A 16,115-nucleotide genomic window follows, 5' to 3' on the forward strand; every position below is an offset into this window, starting at 1 on the left:
CCATCATCCTTCAAAAAAAGTACAAATGAAATGCTAGACCTTGAGAATACTAAGAATAAGATGTAATCCAAGATCTTAAAACAAGCTAAGAGACATACTATGCATATATAAATGATGACTCCTTTAAATGTAACAATGGGAGTTTACTGTGGCTGAAATAGTCAGGAAAGAACTCCCAGAGGTTGGACTTCAGTCAGAATTTTACAGGACCTGCATAACCTAAAAGGAGGGAGGGAGCCCTGGCTGGTGTGGCTCAGTTGGTTGAGTGTTATCCAGTGCACTGAGAAGTCACCGGTTAGATTCCCAGTTGGGGAACATGCATGGGTTGCAGGCTGGATTCCCAGTAGGAGGCATGCAGGAGGCAGCCGATTGATGTTTTTCTCCCTTACTGATGTTTCTCTCTCCCTCTCCCTTCCTCTCTCTCTAAAATCAACAAAAACATTTTTTTTAAAAAGGAAAGAATATTCAAATAAATAAATAAATAAATAAATAAATAAATAAATAAATAAATGGTGGGGAAAGTGAGTGCAACTGTTTTCATCTATTCCATAAAACAGATCTCTAAGCAGGACAGGGCAACATATTGGTCCAGCATTAATTGCTAAATGTTCTTGAGAGCAATAAAATAATCTTTAATTCAATTATTCAGACTGAAATAGTCTATAATTCAGTTGTTTCATTAATTCAGACTGTCCTTCAATACAACTGGCCCAAATTCAAGCAGTTTTACCACATATAGTGATTTATTTTTATTGAAAATACAAAGTAGTATTAAGGAAAGACATTTAAATAAATTAAAAGTCATTCCATAACCCCCTTACACTAGCACAATGAATTTCAGTTTTGCATATTACCTTCCACATGCATAGACTTTACAAAGTCACAATCATAGTGTGCATACTATTTACATTGTGCTTATTTTACTTACTATTTTACAGACACGTCCATGTTTCTATACAGTCTTCCAAATAATTATTTTAATGGCAGTATAACATTCCACTATTTTTATTAGCCCACTTTCTTCTTTAACATGTAGATTATTTCCAATTTTTTGCTATTATAAGTAGAAATGAAGGGTGTGGATAGATGGTCTAACAGGTTACTACAAGTTTAGATGAGTTAACTGAAGCAATGCTTCCTAATTTTTCTCAAGTTATGGCACACACGGACAGTTACAGAAAATGGAGAAAGGTGTTTCTGGCTCAGAAGCTCCAGCCACCCAGGCCACCTCTGGCTGCCCCAAGGGTTATGGGGATCCGTATCTAGGCACGCCTATGACCCAAAGTGCCAATGTGCGTGGGCTGGGAACCTCAAATTGAAGAGAGGTTAAGTCACTCAATCCAAGTCACAAAATCTAGTTAGTGGCAGAGCTGGGAAATGGATGCAAACTTCTTCTCATCGAGGTATTTTCTACTATATCACAACTGTTCTACATGCTTTATGGCTCTAAAATTCAATTTTATATGCAGACGTGTCCATACTTCAGATTAAAGAGGATTTTCTAACATGCTTAAAGGAAAGATACCTAATCTAGTGATTTACATCAGAGCTGAAAATTAAAAATAGTTCTTACCATCAGCAAATGTTTGACTATTTTCTCTGCAATTTTTCAGATCTGCCATTCTTTTAAATTTAGTTTGTAAACTCTCAACAGTAATTATCTTTTGCACAGTATCTCGTATATCTGTTAGTCAGTAAATAAAGAATAACAATAAATTATACACACAACAAAGGGGGGAAAAACTAGACTTAAAGGAAGTCCACATTCTAAATAATTCTAAAAGTGATTAAAAAAATTTTTTTTAAGTGTTGCTTTTGTCGAGGTAGAGAAGATTCCCTCCTTCGATTTCAAATTCCTTACTAGCTAAACAGAACCTTAATGCACACTGTCTATTACATTACAGGGTCATAAGAGACATTTCATTCCAAAGAATGATTCTGACCTACACCCAGTGTTCATGCTACCAGGAGAAAAAATTCACTACAAAGGCATTTCACCTTTCACCAAGTGTCCAACATTCCACACCACCTTCAAAAAGCAGAGATTATAGATGCTGACCCCACTGACTCAACTGTAAATATACATAAGATTTCTCTTGATCATTAATCACTGGGTTGGGGTGTAGAGTGGGGGTCAGAAATGAGACTGACCTATTATGTGCCCGGCCACAGGAACAAACAAGGGACTCCAAACTCTGCACTTTTTCTACTACACCCCGAAACAGTGATTAGTTGGTCATTTCTACGAATCCAATCAGACATTATACACACAAACGCATCCATGGGACCGCATGGCACTTGGAAGATTACCCACTATTTCCCACTTATTAAGATCTGGATCATACTTTTCAATGCTCTGAAGATATGTTCCCTTTGAATAGGAATATCCCCCAGTGACATAAATGCATCCGTTCATGATGACGGCACCACACTCCATTCTTCTTTCCATCATGGGAGCGATCTCTCTCCATTCGTTTTGGTCGGGGTCATAGCACTCCGTGATTGTAGTCTGTCCACCAACTAGGTAGAGCTTACTTTCAAACGGAACTGAACACAATCCATATTCTATTAAAAAGAAAAAAGCAAATTGTATTAGGATAACAAACAAAAGAGATACCTTAGGGTGGTGGTGTAATAATCCCTTAAAATTAAGCATACAAACATACAGTCGTGACATTTTGATTCCAGCACACACTACCACAACACTGAGCCATAAACTCCACTCCCGTCGCCTGCCATTCTCTCTCAGGCCATGGTTCAGCTGCCTTTGCAGGATGCCAGGGAAGAACTCATTCTCACACCACTACCCTTCCGGGAATTTTGCAGCACAGACTCCTTTTATTCTACACCTATGTGTAAAAGATGGTAGCAATAGGGTCCCTCTAACATGAAGACATTCTAGGTTACTGGTGTAGGTTCCTTCAGGTTTTAGCTGCTATCCCTGCAACTAGCAACAGACAATCTGTAGCGTCTATTGCCACAGCTGCCACATGGATTACCGTACCTGTCAAGTTTCACGCTGCTAGTCAAGTTAAGGACACAAGAAGTTAGGAAAGCACACAACTGGGTTAGTGGGGAGCCACAGCCTATCATCTTAAGCTGTGAAAGGTGAACAGAGGCAGAGGGCTACTGTGTGAGAGCTGCGTCCTGAGGCTGAGTCTGCCTCCCAGGCTGTTCTAATTTTCCCCATTGTTTATCTTCCCCTCTGCACCCAAACCTGCTGGCTCTTCAAAGCACCAAGATACTTTGCAACCTCATTTCCTCTCCCTTCTTGCCAGGGCTGTGACCAGGGCGAGACGAGTAAGGCACAGGGTATAAAACATGGAAAGGTTCTCCCTCCGAGTGACTCTCTCAGTGACTCCAATTTCGTGCCTCAAGCATCTTCCTTGCTTTACGTTGGTCCCAGTGTTTCTTCCACACCCCCATTTCTAACATCACTACTGGCCTGTGAGTTCCATCTTTAGGAATATCAACCATAAAATTACGCATAAATACTTCTTGCTGCAGACCTGAAGGAAGAGCAGGATTTGTCAGCAGCACTAATATTACAGCAAGTAAATGAAGATTTACTGCTTCCTTTATTTGCCAATTTGCCATTAATGAGCTGTTCCTTCCGCCTGGAAGTCTCTTCTTTTTCCAGGTATTTCCACAGCTGCCACCATCTTGTCATTCAGGTCTCATCCTATTGTCATCTCAGAGGGACCAGCTAACATGAAGTGGTCAGCTAGGTATCTCTACCACATTACCCTATTTTAATTCTCACCATAGCACTTTTCAAAATCTGGTATGTCTTTTGTTTACTGGCTCTCTCCCCCTTTTAACAGAGCAGCTACTGTGTCCTGTCCTCTGTTCCATTCCCACCTGGAGAATGAATGGCAAGTGTCTGGCACCTTGTAAGGACCCAATAAACGTTTGTTGGATCAATGAGTAAATTGTACCTTATGCCCTCAGAGCCTAAATATGACTCCCATGACTTTGTGGGAGAAAAGCTTTATAAGCCCCTCCTTGGGAAGAGAGAGTATAAGGTCAGAAATGTGATTTCCCCTTTAAGAACAGAAGACAAATTCTTATCAGTCAAGGTCTCGCTATCTAGGTTTTGAAGGCTAAAGAAGTCTAAGAAGATGGGCATTTTTGCTTTGAGTCCGCGTTGGTTGTTCTCAAGTCTCTTGACAAGAAAAGAAGAATTCTCCAACCTCTGAAAAACCTATTTGTTACTTTCCAGTTATATACATGTAGAATTTTTATAGGATTTAGTTGTTTAAAATACTTGTGAAACATTGTTTATATAAATGATATGAATCATCCCATCAAATCATTATTTTTGAAAAATCCATGATGATGCAAAAATTTTATGAGTTGATGTAAGTGATTCAACAATGAGCTTACTAGGCTTTTCTTAAATTATTCAAAGTTTACCAAAAAAATCCTCAATTTGTGATTCCTTTTTTTTTAAAAAACGTATCTTTATTGATTTCAGAGAGAGGAAAGGGGGGGAGAGAGAGAAACATCAATGATGAGAGAATCATTGATCAGCTGCCTAGCCCACAACCCGGGCATGTGCCCCGACTGGGAATCGAACCCCGATCTCCCGGATCCTAGGTAGGTGCTCAACTGCTGAGCCACGCCCGGCCAGGCTCAATTTGTGATTCTTACGAGAGGTATCTCAGTCCTCCCATAAGCAGTAAAAATGTCAAAAATAAAGTGATTCCTGACCATTCCTCCCATTATCCAAATACGACATAATGCTCTATTACTGTTGATGGAAACAACTTCTTCTCCAGCTGTAACTGCCTTTTTTCCTCTTGGTCATTCTATGAAGTTACTGAGGCCAAGGCACTGAATCTTGTTTATGAGCTCCTAGCACTGTACGTAGCATGTAGGAAGCACTCAGTAAATATCCGTTGGACAAATGAATAAATGAACAGTTTCAAACCAAGCATCGGAATGGTACCACCTGCCACGGTTCTGAGTTTACACACAAATATGCGCTATAAACCCAGGGCAGTCTGTATTCAGTTTTACATGCATGATATGAACAAACCCATGCAGGGATTCAGAGACAACCACGATATTTTCACATATTAAATATTCACTGAAATGATTTCAATTTTTTCCTAAGATTTTTCTGACTGAAAAGACCTATATAGCTTATCTAATGTAACTTCTGTATTTTACTGGAAAGTAAGAACCAAGAGCTTACGCTGTTGCCCAGGCTTAGGCAAGCAAATAAATGGGAGAGCCAGGAGAGAGCTCTCTCCCCACGTCACAGCCCTCCACAGGCTTTTCTCCTTTATCACTTAGAGCTGCTTCTCTGTTCTTCATGCACCCTTCTTCCTCAGCTCGTCCCTTAACTAATGCTGTTTCCCTCGGTTCTGCCCATAGCTGTATTGTTGGTCCCGCCCTCCCAAGACATCTCATCCATCCCCCACCCACAGCCACCATCTCCAAGTAAACAACTCCCAGAGCTATATTTAGCTGCATTCTTCCTCCTGAGTTGCAGACCCACAATTCCTACTGCTTTATGGACAGCTCCTCTGGATTATCCAACTACCTTTTCACATTTAATTATAAAACTGAGCTCATTATCTCTCCACTTCTCCCTTCCTATTGCTGTCCCTCCCATGCTCCCCATCCGCCCAGTCAACCAGTCAGAGACCCTGGAATGACTGTCAGCTCCTTTCTCTCCCTCATTTCCTGCATCTAATCGGTCAAGATAGCAATCACTACCAATTCAATCAATGTCAAATCTTTAACATTCCTCACATCTACTCATCTTCTACTCCTACCACTTCAAGCTTACAGCATTTCCCACCTGGTTTATTGTCAATAGTTGTAGTAGATCTCACTGAGGTCTTTCTCTCAGTCTATTCTAAAAGGAGCTCTCTTCTTAAAACTAGAACTGATCATACCTCATTCCTTAGCTCTGACACCTCTGACAGTTCTCCATTTTTAAAATTCTCCTGACTGACATTAAAAGCCCTCCATGATACACTCCTCCACTGAACTTTCCCATCCAGTCTCTCATTCTACCCTCTTAGATCTCATTCATATACATCTAATGCCAGGTACTAAAATACATCTGGAACTTTCCCTTCTGCCTTCCTTCACTGGCTAACTTTCTACCAGAAAACCCTTCCTCAAAGACTACCTTCCTTAACTGAAGCCATTAAGGCCTAAATCCTAACAACCTACTCCTGAAGCTCCTAGATCTCCCTTAATTAGACTCAAGCTCTCTATACCTCAATTTCAATAGCACTTATTTGTAAGATTGTCTTATATTCCCATTATGAATGTATATTTGCTACTAGATTCTGAGTTCCTATAGCAGTAGCGACTATCCCTTAATTAACTTTGTATCTTACATAATAACTAGAATGATGTCTTTCCCAAGGTAAGGTCTCAATAAATATTATCTTGAATTTAATGGAATTATAGTCCCCTGTTTTTCAAGTCCACAAAACTACTGCCCTGAAAGGCATTAAGAAAAAAAGATAACGTGCCCTGGCTAGTGTGGCTCAGTTGGTTGGGCATCATCTCGTGCACTGAAAGGTTGTCAGTTCAATTCCTGGTCAGGGCACATGCTAATTTGTTAATTTTGTTTCTTACATTACTTCAGGGAAAAGTCCAATGTAAATCAAAACTTTACAAATGGAATTATAAGTTCCCACTGATTTATACTGTAATTTAATATTTATATCAATTAATAATTGATTTTTCAATTTGTCATGGCTTTTCACACTTTGGCTTAAGTCTCACTGACTTTTAGACTCTCTTTCAAGCAGTGAACAAGTTATATGTAATTAGAACATGCTATGGGACATTTTTAAAATAACCCCTTTATGAAATATATATTATTTATAATATAAGTAACTACCCTCTAGTTTGTTAATCTGACTTTTTATATATTGGATTTTCTTTGTAAAGCTAAATCAAAGTACTAGCTAATTCATAAGGTAACCACAAGGATCAAATGAGATAACAGTGCTGTTGTTATGAGCATGGTAGTCCCAGAAGATTGCCTGGATTTAAACCTCACCTCTAACAAACACTAGCTAGCTGACCTTGGGCAATTTATTTGTGTGCCTTAGATAATAGAGATAATAAACGAGATGATAATAGTACCTAGCTCGCAAGATTGCTGTGAGGTTTACATAGATTAACACATGTAAAACTACTGGAATAGTTAGTGCCTGGTACATACTTATTGAATAAATATTAGCTATTACTCAGTATGAGCTGTTATTATTATTTCCATTATAAATTCATTGGTTATATGGAATGTGGTGGGAGTCTGGGATAACACATATGGGCTACTAGGAAACAGAGTCTACCCATTCCATGATGTCTTCAGAGCCAGGATGGCCTGCAGCTGAAGTCTCTTCTTATGCAAAGCCCATGATATATGGAGATATAGCACCTGACTCAGATGTGCTCTACCTGAACTATGAGATAACATGGATGATGTATGAGTATTAGTAGCTGCAATGGTCAAAAGCAGGAGAGTTTGCTCTCGTAAGGACAGGCAGATGGCACAGTTTATGTGATTAGATTGTCCGAACTGAATCCTCATCTATCACTTCCAAACTGCGTGACCTTGGCAAAGTTACTTATCCTTTCTAAGCTTCCATTTCCAAATATGTAACAGGGCAAACAATACCTACTAACAGGGCTGTAATTAAATTTAAGGTAATATTACATGCAAAGTGCTTAGTGAACACCTGGCCTATGAAAAGTGCCCAAGGTTAGCTGTGCTATTACTCTCAGGCGGTTCCAGCTTGTGAATTTCAGTTAGGCTCTCCAGTACGCCACATAGAAGCCTGATACCATATGGAAAATGATTCAAAGTAGTATAGAAATTTGATGATATCAATCTTTCCTAATGAAAAAGACTTAAATAGAAGGCATAACTGTAACAGGATATAGCTTATGCTTTCATGGAGCTCTTCAAAGACACCATAGAAAGCAGGCCATTCCTTGTGGGTAGACGACATGTAAGGCCAACATAAGTCTCTGGACATTGTCAGAGTGAGTGCGTAACAGTTATTAAAACCCAGAAAGAGCATGCTTTTAAAAGAAGAAACCACCTCCTGCTGAATTGAATTAATAGGTATCCTTCCCAACTATGTGATAGACTAGTGCTTTTCACCTGTCTATAACAATTGTGTTTTATATAATTCATGTAAATGAAAGAAAGCGCAGAAGAAATGGAAACAAAAAAAAATCTAAGTGAAACATTTTTTTTAAAGAACTACTACTTTTAATCACCCAGGCTTAAAATTTATGCTGTGTAAAGACATGAGGGAAAGTATTTGTAGACATGATCTAATCTAAATAATATGAACTGCGATTATTATTACATGGACACATGAATATTTTGAGCCTTTTAATTATACCCATGTGTAGTCTACTATAAATTTAGCATTTTCCTATTTCCAGTCCATTTTCAGCCATCTCTTATACTGATAAGCTGTATCACAACATGTACTATTGAGACAGTATTTTGTTACCTGGATGTGGACTGGAGGTGATAAGGCTCCATTCGTTGATATCTGAATTGTAGCTCTGGACCTTGTCATAGGTGCAGCTTCCTCGGTAGCCACAGTGTCCACCGATGACGTAGATAACTTCATGTAAGACACAGGCAGTAGCATTTCCCACACCTGTGTGTTAATTAAAATCACATCTTCAGACTGACCTTTCATTCTGCCTTGCAATGAATATTGTACTGTTTTTGTTATTATTGACAGTAGATGTAAGGCACTGTGCTACGTGCTATGAGGGATAGAAGAATGAAAAAGAAAGGCTCCTTGTACTCTTTTAAAAGAGGATGAGGCATTTACACAAATAGCTAGAACACAGGGAACAGAACTACTGTGGATGTGCAGAGCAAAGAGACATTGCTTTTGACTAGGGAAATCACGGCGGAAGGTGGCAAAATTTGACTTAGGACTTTGGCAGACAGAGGTGAGAGGAAGCCACCCTAAGTGAGGGCAAGGCAAGTGCAAAGGCTTCCTGGCCAATTCAAGTAGCTCTTTTAATTCTGCCACCCTGGAGGGAAGGTGGCACACCTGGTGGTGTCCTGTGGGAATTAAAAGTGGCAGGGTGAGTTTGAGCCACATGGCAAAGAATCTGATGCCCAACTAAGAAATCTGGACTTAATTCAGCAGGATTTTAAAGGTTTTTAAACAAAGGAAAGGAGGGGCTACAAGGGTAGAAGGGTAGAACTGGTCCAGGTGCAAAGTGTTGAGGGCCTGAGTTAGAAGGGGTGTTGGCTAGAGAGGAAGGTGCACAGAGGCAAGAGACACAGGTAACACAGAAGGGCCTTGATGGCTGAGCTGAAGAAAAGATGGATTCTCAGGTCCTGAGCTCAAAAAACTGGGAAATGCTGATGCCACAGAAAAATAAGGAGGAAGAGAAATAGTTTCAGCAGGGGAACAAGATGATAGGAACAATGATGACAGGCTCATTTTAGTTGAAATGTCAGTATAGTCTTTCAACCAACTTTTCCTTAGCACTGTTACTTGGTGGCTGCAGTTCAATTTCCTTGTTCATTTCTACTCCAAAACAAAAGCAAGTTTATTAAAAGCACAGCAGTTATAATGAGGGGGGGAAAAAGGAGTTCCTAAACAGTCATCTATTTATTTCTTCCCTGTACCTCCCTCAACCAAAAAAGGAAATGAATTTGAAATTTGACTCTACCCAAATTGAGTTCTCATTACCAGGAAAAGATGCTAGTTCACTTCAAGATGACAAAATAAAACAAATTGGGGAAAATAATGTTATCCTTTCTATATAAGAAAGGGAAACTAAAAGTTCTGCATGAGTCTGATAATCAGAACTAGCCCAAGCTTTGTACATAACTGACAAAGTGTTATTCTTCCCTGGGATGATTAGATATAATCAGGAATCAAACCTTCAAGTTAAAAGCATAAAGCTTTGAAATTTCAGACTCAGCTAGTAGGTGGGGAAGGACTTTAGCATATGAGGGCCTCCCATTTCTCCCACAGCTGAGTCAAGAACACATCTGGCTTTCTTTCATGGTGGATACACCATTGCAGCATTTTATTTTCAGCAAGCATTGCTTCAAATGATTTAACAAAATTTCAATAAAGTAATAGGCTTCCACCCTCAAAGAAATATACTGTAAACTACAAAACCAAAGTTTTCATTAAGAAACAGAGGCAGAAATGTATCCAGGTTTACAATAACTGCTAAAATATTTGCAATGCCCTTATTTCTTTTGTAAAGGAGAAGACAGACTGGACATTCAGAACCACCCTGGAAGAGGGGACTGGGAATCGGTAAGTGGGGGTCAAGTTCAGGTAGAGTAAAAACCAGAGCAGCAATAGCAGTGGGCTTTAAGCCACCTTCTCCCACCCTACCAACCACTACTGCACCTTTCCGCATGCAGGAGAGTGGTCATGATTTAATATGAAAAATAATTCTGTCCCATCAAAGCTGACATGTTCTCCTACAATGACGTTCATGACAACAATGCCTAACGCTGCTAAACGCTTCACATGCATAAATTCATTTAATGCTCTCAAAACCCTAAACTATGTAATGCCACCCCCATTGTACAGATGGCAAAACTGGAGCACAGGGAGATTAAGTAATTTGCCAAAGCTCACCAGCAAGTGAGTGGAAAGCTAGGATTTGGACTCAGGCAGTTTGATTTCAGAAGCAGTGTGCCTAATCACAGGACTATTCTGCCTCAGGCTTCCTGCTTGTCATCCAAGGATCATACCAGGTCAGATTCTCAGACCAGGTCAGATTCCCACAACCTCACTAGTGTTAAAAAAGAAACAGAAAGGCCTGGGAAGAAACATTTGGGATAAAATGACACAAATGTGGTAACAACCAACCAATTGTTTTTGTGCAACTCCCCAGCACCAAGAGATAAATGTAATTAAGATTCCAGTTTAACTTTTTTCCTGTGGGAGGGAAGGAGAGCAAGGCTAATCTAGTATCAAACAGCAGAAAATACAGAGTTTATCAGACAGATATTAAAACTCAATAGTATGCCTGGCTCTGTGGGCCACATGAGGGAGGGTAAGGATCTGCCCCTCTCTTTAACACTGAGACAAGACCTGAATCAAAAAAGCAGAGGCTCAACAAACAAGTGCTGGCGAGGGTGTGGAGAGAAGGGAACCCTCCTGCACTGCTGGTGGGAATGCAAATCTGTGCGGCCACTGTGGAAAACCGTACGAAGTTTCTTCAAAAAATTAAAAACGGAACTGTCTTTTGACCCAGCAATCCCACTTCTGGGAATATATCTAAAGAAACCCAAAACACTAATTTGAAGAACATATATATGCACCTCTGAGTTCAGAGCAGCATTATTTACAATAAGCAAGATCTGGAAACAGCCCAAGGGCCCATCAGTAGATGAGTGGATAAAAAAGCTGTGTTATATTTACACAGTGTACTACTACTAGATGGTAAAAAAAGAAAATCTTACCTTTTACGACAGCATGGATGAACCTGGAGATTAATATGCTAAGCGAAATAAGCCAGTCAGAAAGACAAATATCACATGATCTCACTTATATGTGGAATCTGATGAACAAAATAAACTGACAAACAAAACAGAAACAGAGGCATGATGTATGAAACAGACTGACGGCTGTCAGAGGGGAGGAAGTATGGGGGGGGAGCTAGATGAAAGAAGGTGAAGGAATTTTAAAAAACCCCAAAACATATATATATATATATGATACAGAGATACAGACACAGTGCGGTGATAGTCAGAGGAAAAGGGGGGTGGGAGGTAGATGGAGGTGGGCAAAGTGGGGGAGAATGGGGGCAGAAAGAGACTTTGCTTGGGACGATGAGCGCACAATTCAGTGTGCAGATGATGCTTTGTTGAGTTGTATACTTGAAACCTGTATGGTTTTGTGAACCAATGTCACCCAATAAAGTCAATTAAAAATAAAACAAAACAGAGGCTATTTGTCTTTAGTTTTTGAAACAATGTAATCTGTTACACCCTACAGGGACTAAGCCTTAAAGTTTTAATGAAAGACCTTTTAAAAGACAGAAGTTTGCCCTAGCTGGTTTGGCTCAGTGGTTAGAGCACTGGCCCATGAACTATAGGGTTCTGGGTTCAATTCCAGCCAAGGGCATGATTCTTGGTTGCAGGCTTGATTGGCCCCCCAGTCGGGGCACAATCGGGAGGCAACCAATCAATGTGTCTCTCTCACATAGATCTCTCTCTCCCCCCGCCTTCCATTCCCTCTGAAAAGCAGTGGGAAAAAAATATCCTTGGGTAGGGATTGAAATAAGAAACAGAAGCTCACCCTGGCCAGTGTGGCTCAGTGGGTTGAGCATCATCCCGTGCACCAAAAGGTTGTTGGTTAGATTCCTGGTCAGAGCACATGCCCAGGTTTCGGGCTCTATCGCGGTCAGAATGCATGAGGGAGGTAGCCAATTGATGTTTCTCTCTCTCCCTTCCTCTCTCTCTAAAATCAATAAAAACATATTTAAAGAAAGAGGAAAAGAGATCAGATGATGAGGAAAAAGCAGTATATTTAAAAGCAGAATAAAAAAGGGTTCAACTTCAAGAGCAAGCCAATATAAATAAATAAGCACACGCTAATAAAACTACCCAGCTTCCTCTATTTAGCCTTTGATTTAAATGTAAGTTCTTAAGACTTGCTCAAGATCTAGGCTCAAAACCAGTTGTGGAGTAAGAATGAATTATACTGGTTTCTAATATAAGATGTCTTTTCTAGCCTGAGTTTTCTAAACACATAAGTCTCAGACAAGTTGTTGACTGCTATCTATGTTTTACTTGGACCATTCTGCACAATACTATTTGTATAATCCACTACAGTTCCTAGATAGCATTCCAAAGTGGCAAACTCTTTTTAAAGTTATTTGCAAGAGAAGCAAGACCGTTAGCCTAACCTTAAACACCTAAAAAAATACAGAATAAGCATAATCCGCACTTACCTTTAATCATGTTTGCAATGGGAATCCATTTCTCTTTTAATGGATCATAGAACTCAGCCTCTTCTGCTGGAGCCCCTTTTCTGTAACCGCCTAAAGCATAGACACAGCCACCCAAGGTGACTGCACAGTGGTAATACCTGGCATTGAGCATTGGCATACCTTCCATCCATTCATCACTTTCACTGTTATAGATCCACACTGTGTCAAGAGCTTCTATGTTATCTGTCCTATAACCCCCAGTTACATAAATGTTGGGTCCCAAACATGTAACACCATAGCTCTCCCTAGTATAATCTGGTATTTCTGCTCCCTGAATCCAAACATTTGTCAAAGGATCCCATATGTGAACCTCTGATAAAGGATGCCAGTAATAGCCTCCAATGATATACATTGTGGCTGTGGACCTCTGGGAAATCTCTTTATGCATGGGATTCAAAGCATTGTATATTAGTGACCGTATCTTATTTTCGGTTAGTAGGCAGCTTCTTTGAAGGCCTAAAGCTGTTTTTAAGTACACTGGATCTATATCTATGTTGATATAGCTTAACAGATTATACAGGCATTCAATTCGATTTTCTACATCGTAAGCAGTCCACTTAATAACTGGCTCTATGATGGCTTCTTCTTTCCAAACACTGAGATTCTTTCTGGACAAGATAAAAAGAAACTTTTCAAGGCTGATTTCCAGAAATTCTTCTTGTTGCCAAACTTCCTTAAACCTTGAACACAGAATTCTTTGAGATTCCTTCTCTAGTTCAGGACACACGTGAAATTCTGCAAAGGAGTGCATTCCAATACAATTATCAATATCCAGGTGCCTTACCAAAAACTGCTCACAAGCTTTCTTTACTGAAAGAAACTGTAGCAGGTCTGCTGCTTCAAGCAGGCTTTGAACATTTCTTTTAGTTATTTCAATTTGGGAAGTGTATGCATAATTTACAAGACCTTCCAAAATATCGTGGTGGATGCCAAAGATTTTTATTTTATTTTTAAATTTTTCCTTCATGTCAGCTGTGAACATTGCCTTAAAATAATTGCTGCAAGCAGCTAAAACAGCTCGGTGACAATGGAAGATTATGCCTGAAGGAGACTGAAGGGTGATATCAGTAAATAATCCATCCAAGTAAAATGTTTTGAATGCATCCAGAAAATCCACTGGATGTGCTGAGTCCTTAAAAAGGTAAATATAATCTTCTTGTCCTTTTAGAGCCATGGCTGCAATAAATATAAAACAATAAATGTGTTTTCAATTTTCATATTACCTCAAATAATCAATATTAAATATTCCAACCGTTAGAATGATCGATTATCATCAAATATACTCCAAAACTAGACTAAGTTCAACATTCTAAATGCAAACTATGGATGGACTATTTCATAATTTATATGATGGCCAATTTAATTCAGGGTAGCTCGGAGCCTGAAATGAAGCCCCCGCATTTCTCAATAGTCCTTTCTAGAAATAAGTGCTGACTTCCGACCCCAATTACCCAGTCTCCAGTCCGTCCGGAGCGGGCGGGCGGGGGGGCGTCCCACAGCTGGCAAATCAAGTGGCCCAGGGGTCGCCCCAGCCAACCGCGCGGAGCCTCGGTTCGATCCCCATTCAACCTTTTTCGCTTTCAAGTCGCTTCCAGAGGCCAACAGAGGGATGATCGACATATAATGGGACGAGCGAAGTCTCGGGAAAGGAAGACCCCGCGCCTCTCTCCGAGGAAGGACGGAGCTAAGGCAGAGGCGAGGCCGCGGCGCCCCCTCCCCTCCCCCGCGGCGCCGCAGGGGTTTCCGCGCGCCCGCGCCCGGCCCGCTTCCCGCCCGCGGACGCCCCGCCCCGCCCCGGGCCTGGCGCCGGGACTCGACTCCCGGGCGCCACGCGCCGCCCGCCGGGCCGCGTGCCCAGGTCCCTCGGCCCGGGACGCCCCACAGGTGTGGGGAGGGCGCCGCGAGCGGCCCCGCGCTCAGCCCGGCCGGGCGCCCGCGCGGCCATTGTCTCCGCGCCCTGCCGCGGGCGGGCTCTGCGGGCGGCGCGGCCTCGCTCTCCCGCGCTCCGCTGCGCTCGCTCCCCGCCCGCTGGCCTCGGGCGGCGGGTCTGCGCGGCACCTACCTCCGGCGGCGGCTTCGGGGCGCGGTGCTGGCCCGGGGCTAGCGGCGAGCGGGGGCGGAGGCGCCTCCGGACCCTCTGACCATCTTTGGAAGAGGCGCGGCGGAGGCTGCCCGCTAGTGCAGCTCCAGCCCACAAACGGCTCCTATTTTGGTGTCCCGGCTGCTCCCCGCCTCCAACCAAACAGCCCCCCGCGCGCTCTGGGCGCGGGGCCACTCGCGGGAGCTCCGGGGTGGCGGGGCCGCGCCGCGGACTGGGGCGGGGCGGGGGCCGCGCGCTGCAGCCCCTCCCAGGCGGTCCCCCCCGGCAGGTGGGACCGCTCCCCCGAGCTCGGCGCGTGGGCCGCTGGCTTTCCCGCTCCTGGGCTGTCTCAGGCGCTTACACCCCCGAGCATTTTCTCTCTAGACAAACTCAAGCCTGAATTAAGAGCACATGTGGGGGCTGGGAGGGGGCTGCCCTTGACCCTTCGGGAGCCCTCTCCAGGCCTGGCCCTAATGGAGGGGGAGGGGGAAAGGAGACAATGCTGCAAAACTTAGGTCTGGGATTGAAGTTGTCTTCAAAATGCCAGAAGTAGCTCGGCTTTCCCAGGAACGCCATCCCGCCCCCAGCCGAACACTCAGGAGGGAGCCCCTGGGGTTGATGTGCACACTGTGGGTTAACCTGGAAGCTCTGAGATAAACTGGGAGCAGCCAGGGCCAAGGATTCAGGTTACCGCATTTAGAGCAGAGTGGCTGGAGTCACCGGTCTTTCTTCGTGGTGACAGCCACTCTGATCACATGAAGATGTCCATGTGCTACACCAGGAAGTTCATTTTCTTGCTCCTACAAAAACCAATATCAAATCTTTTCATTTCTCATTCATTCATTTATTTGTAGGGTTTTATTGAGTGCCTGATAGGGCTAGGCACTGGTAATAGAGCGGTGGATACAGCTGGCATGGAGCTTAGAGTCTAGCCATCTTAAGGGAGGAAGGGGACTTGGATGACAGGATCGCCAGAGACCCAGTGTCTTTCTCAGAGGAGGGTCTGAGACAGAATATACAATTGGACAATGGCCAGACTGTA

General features: G+C 42.4%; 1 protein-coding gene across 2 annotated transcripts; it reads right to left on the reverse strand.

Annotated features, from left to right (window-relative positions):
- Window positions 1–608: 608 nt before the first annotated feature.
- Window positions 609–15,150, reverse strand: KLHL23 (kelch like family member 23). Of its 2 annotated transcripts, none has more exons than XM_087819796.1 (4): window positions 15,056–15,150; window positions 12,955–14,169; window positions 8,508–8,660; window positions 609–2,565 (listed from the first exon to the last, which is right to left on the reverse strand). In XM_087819796.1, the coding sequence occupies exons 2-4, from the start codon at window positions 14,165–14,167 to the stop codon at window positions 2,255–2,257; spliced, it is 1,677 nt and encodes a 558-aa protein (XP_087675922.1). In that variant the 5' UTR covers window positions 14,168–14,169; window positions 15,056–15,150; the 3' UTR covers window positions 609–2,254. The 2 variants fall into 2 exon arrangements, with proteins under 2 accessions (XP_087675922.1, XP_016057455.1); XM_016201969.2 differs by lacking the exon at window positions 15,056–15,150 and adding an exon at window positions 14,563–14,669.
- Between the last annotated feature and the right edge of the window lie 965 nt (window positions 15,151–16,115).

The sequence above is a fragment of the Miniopterus natalensis genome, chromosome 8 (assembly GCF_054644295.1).
Source record: "Miniopterus natalensis isolate mMinNat1 chromosome 8, mMinNat1.hap1, whole genome shotgun sequence".
Lineage (NCBI taxonomy): Eukaryota > Metazoa > Chordata > Mammalia > Chiroptera > Miniopteridae > Miniopterus > Miniopterus natalensis.

Coding starts and splice junctions, on each gene's coding strand:
- KLHL23 (XM_087819796.1), bottom strand. CDS start 14,167: ATGGCTCTAAAAGGACAAGAAGATTATATTTACCTTTTTAAGGACTCA. Junction 8,661..12,954: donor CATTGCAAACATGATTAAAG/GTAAGTGCGGAT, acceptor ATTAACACACAG/GTGTGGGAAATGCTACTGCC. Junction 2,566..8,507: donor CACCTCCAGTCCACATCCAG/GTAACAAAATAC, acceptor TCTTTTTAATAG/AATATGGATTGTGTTCAGTT.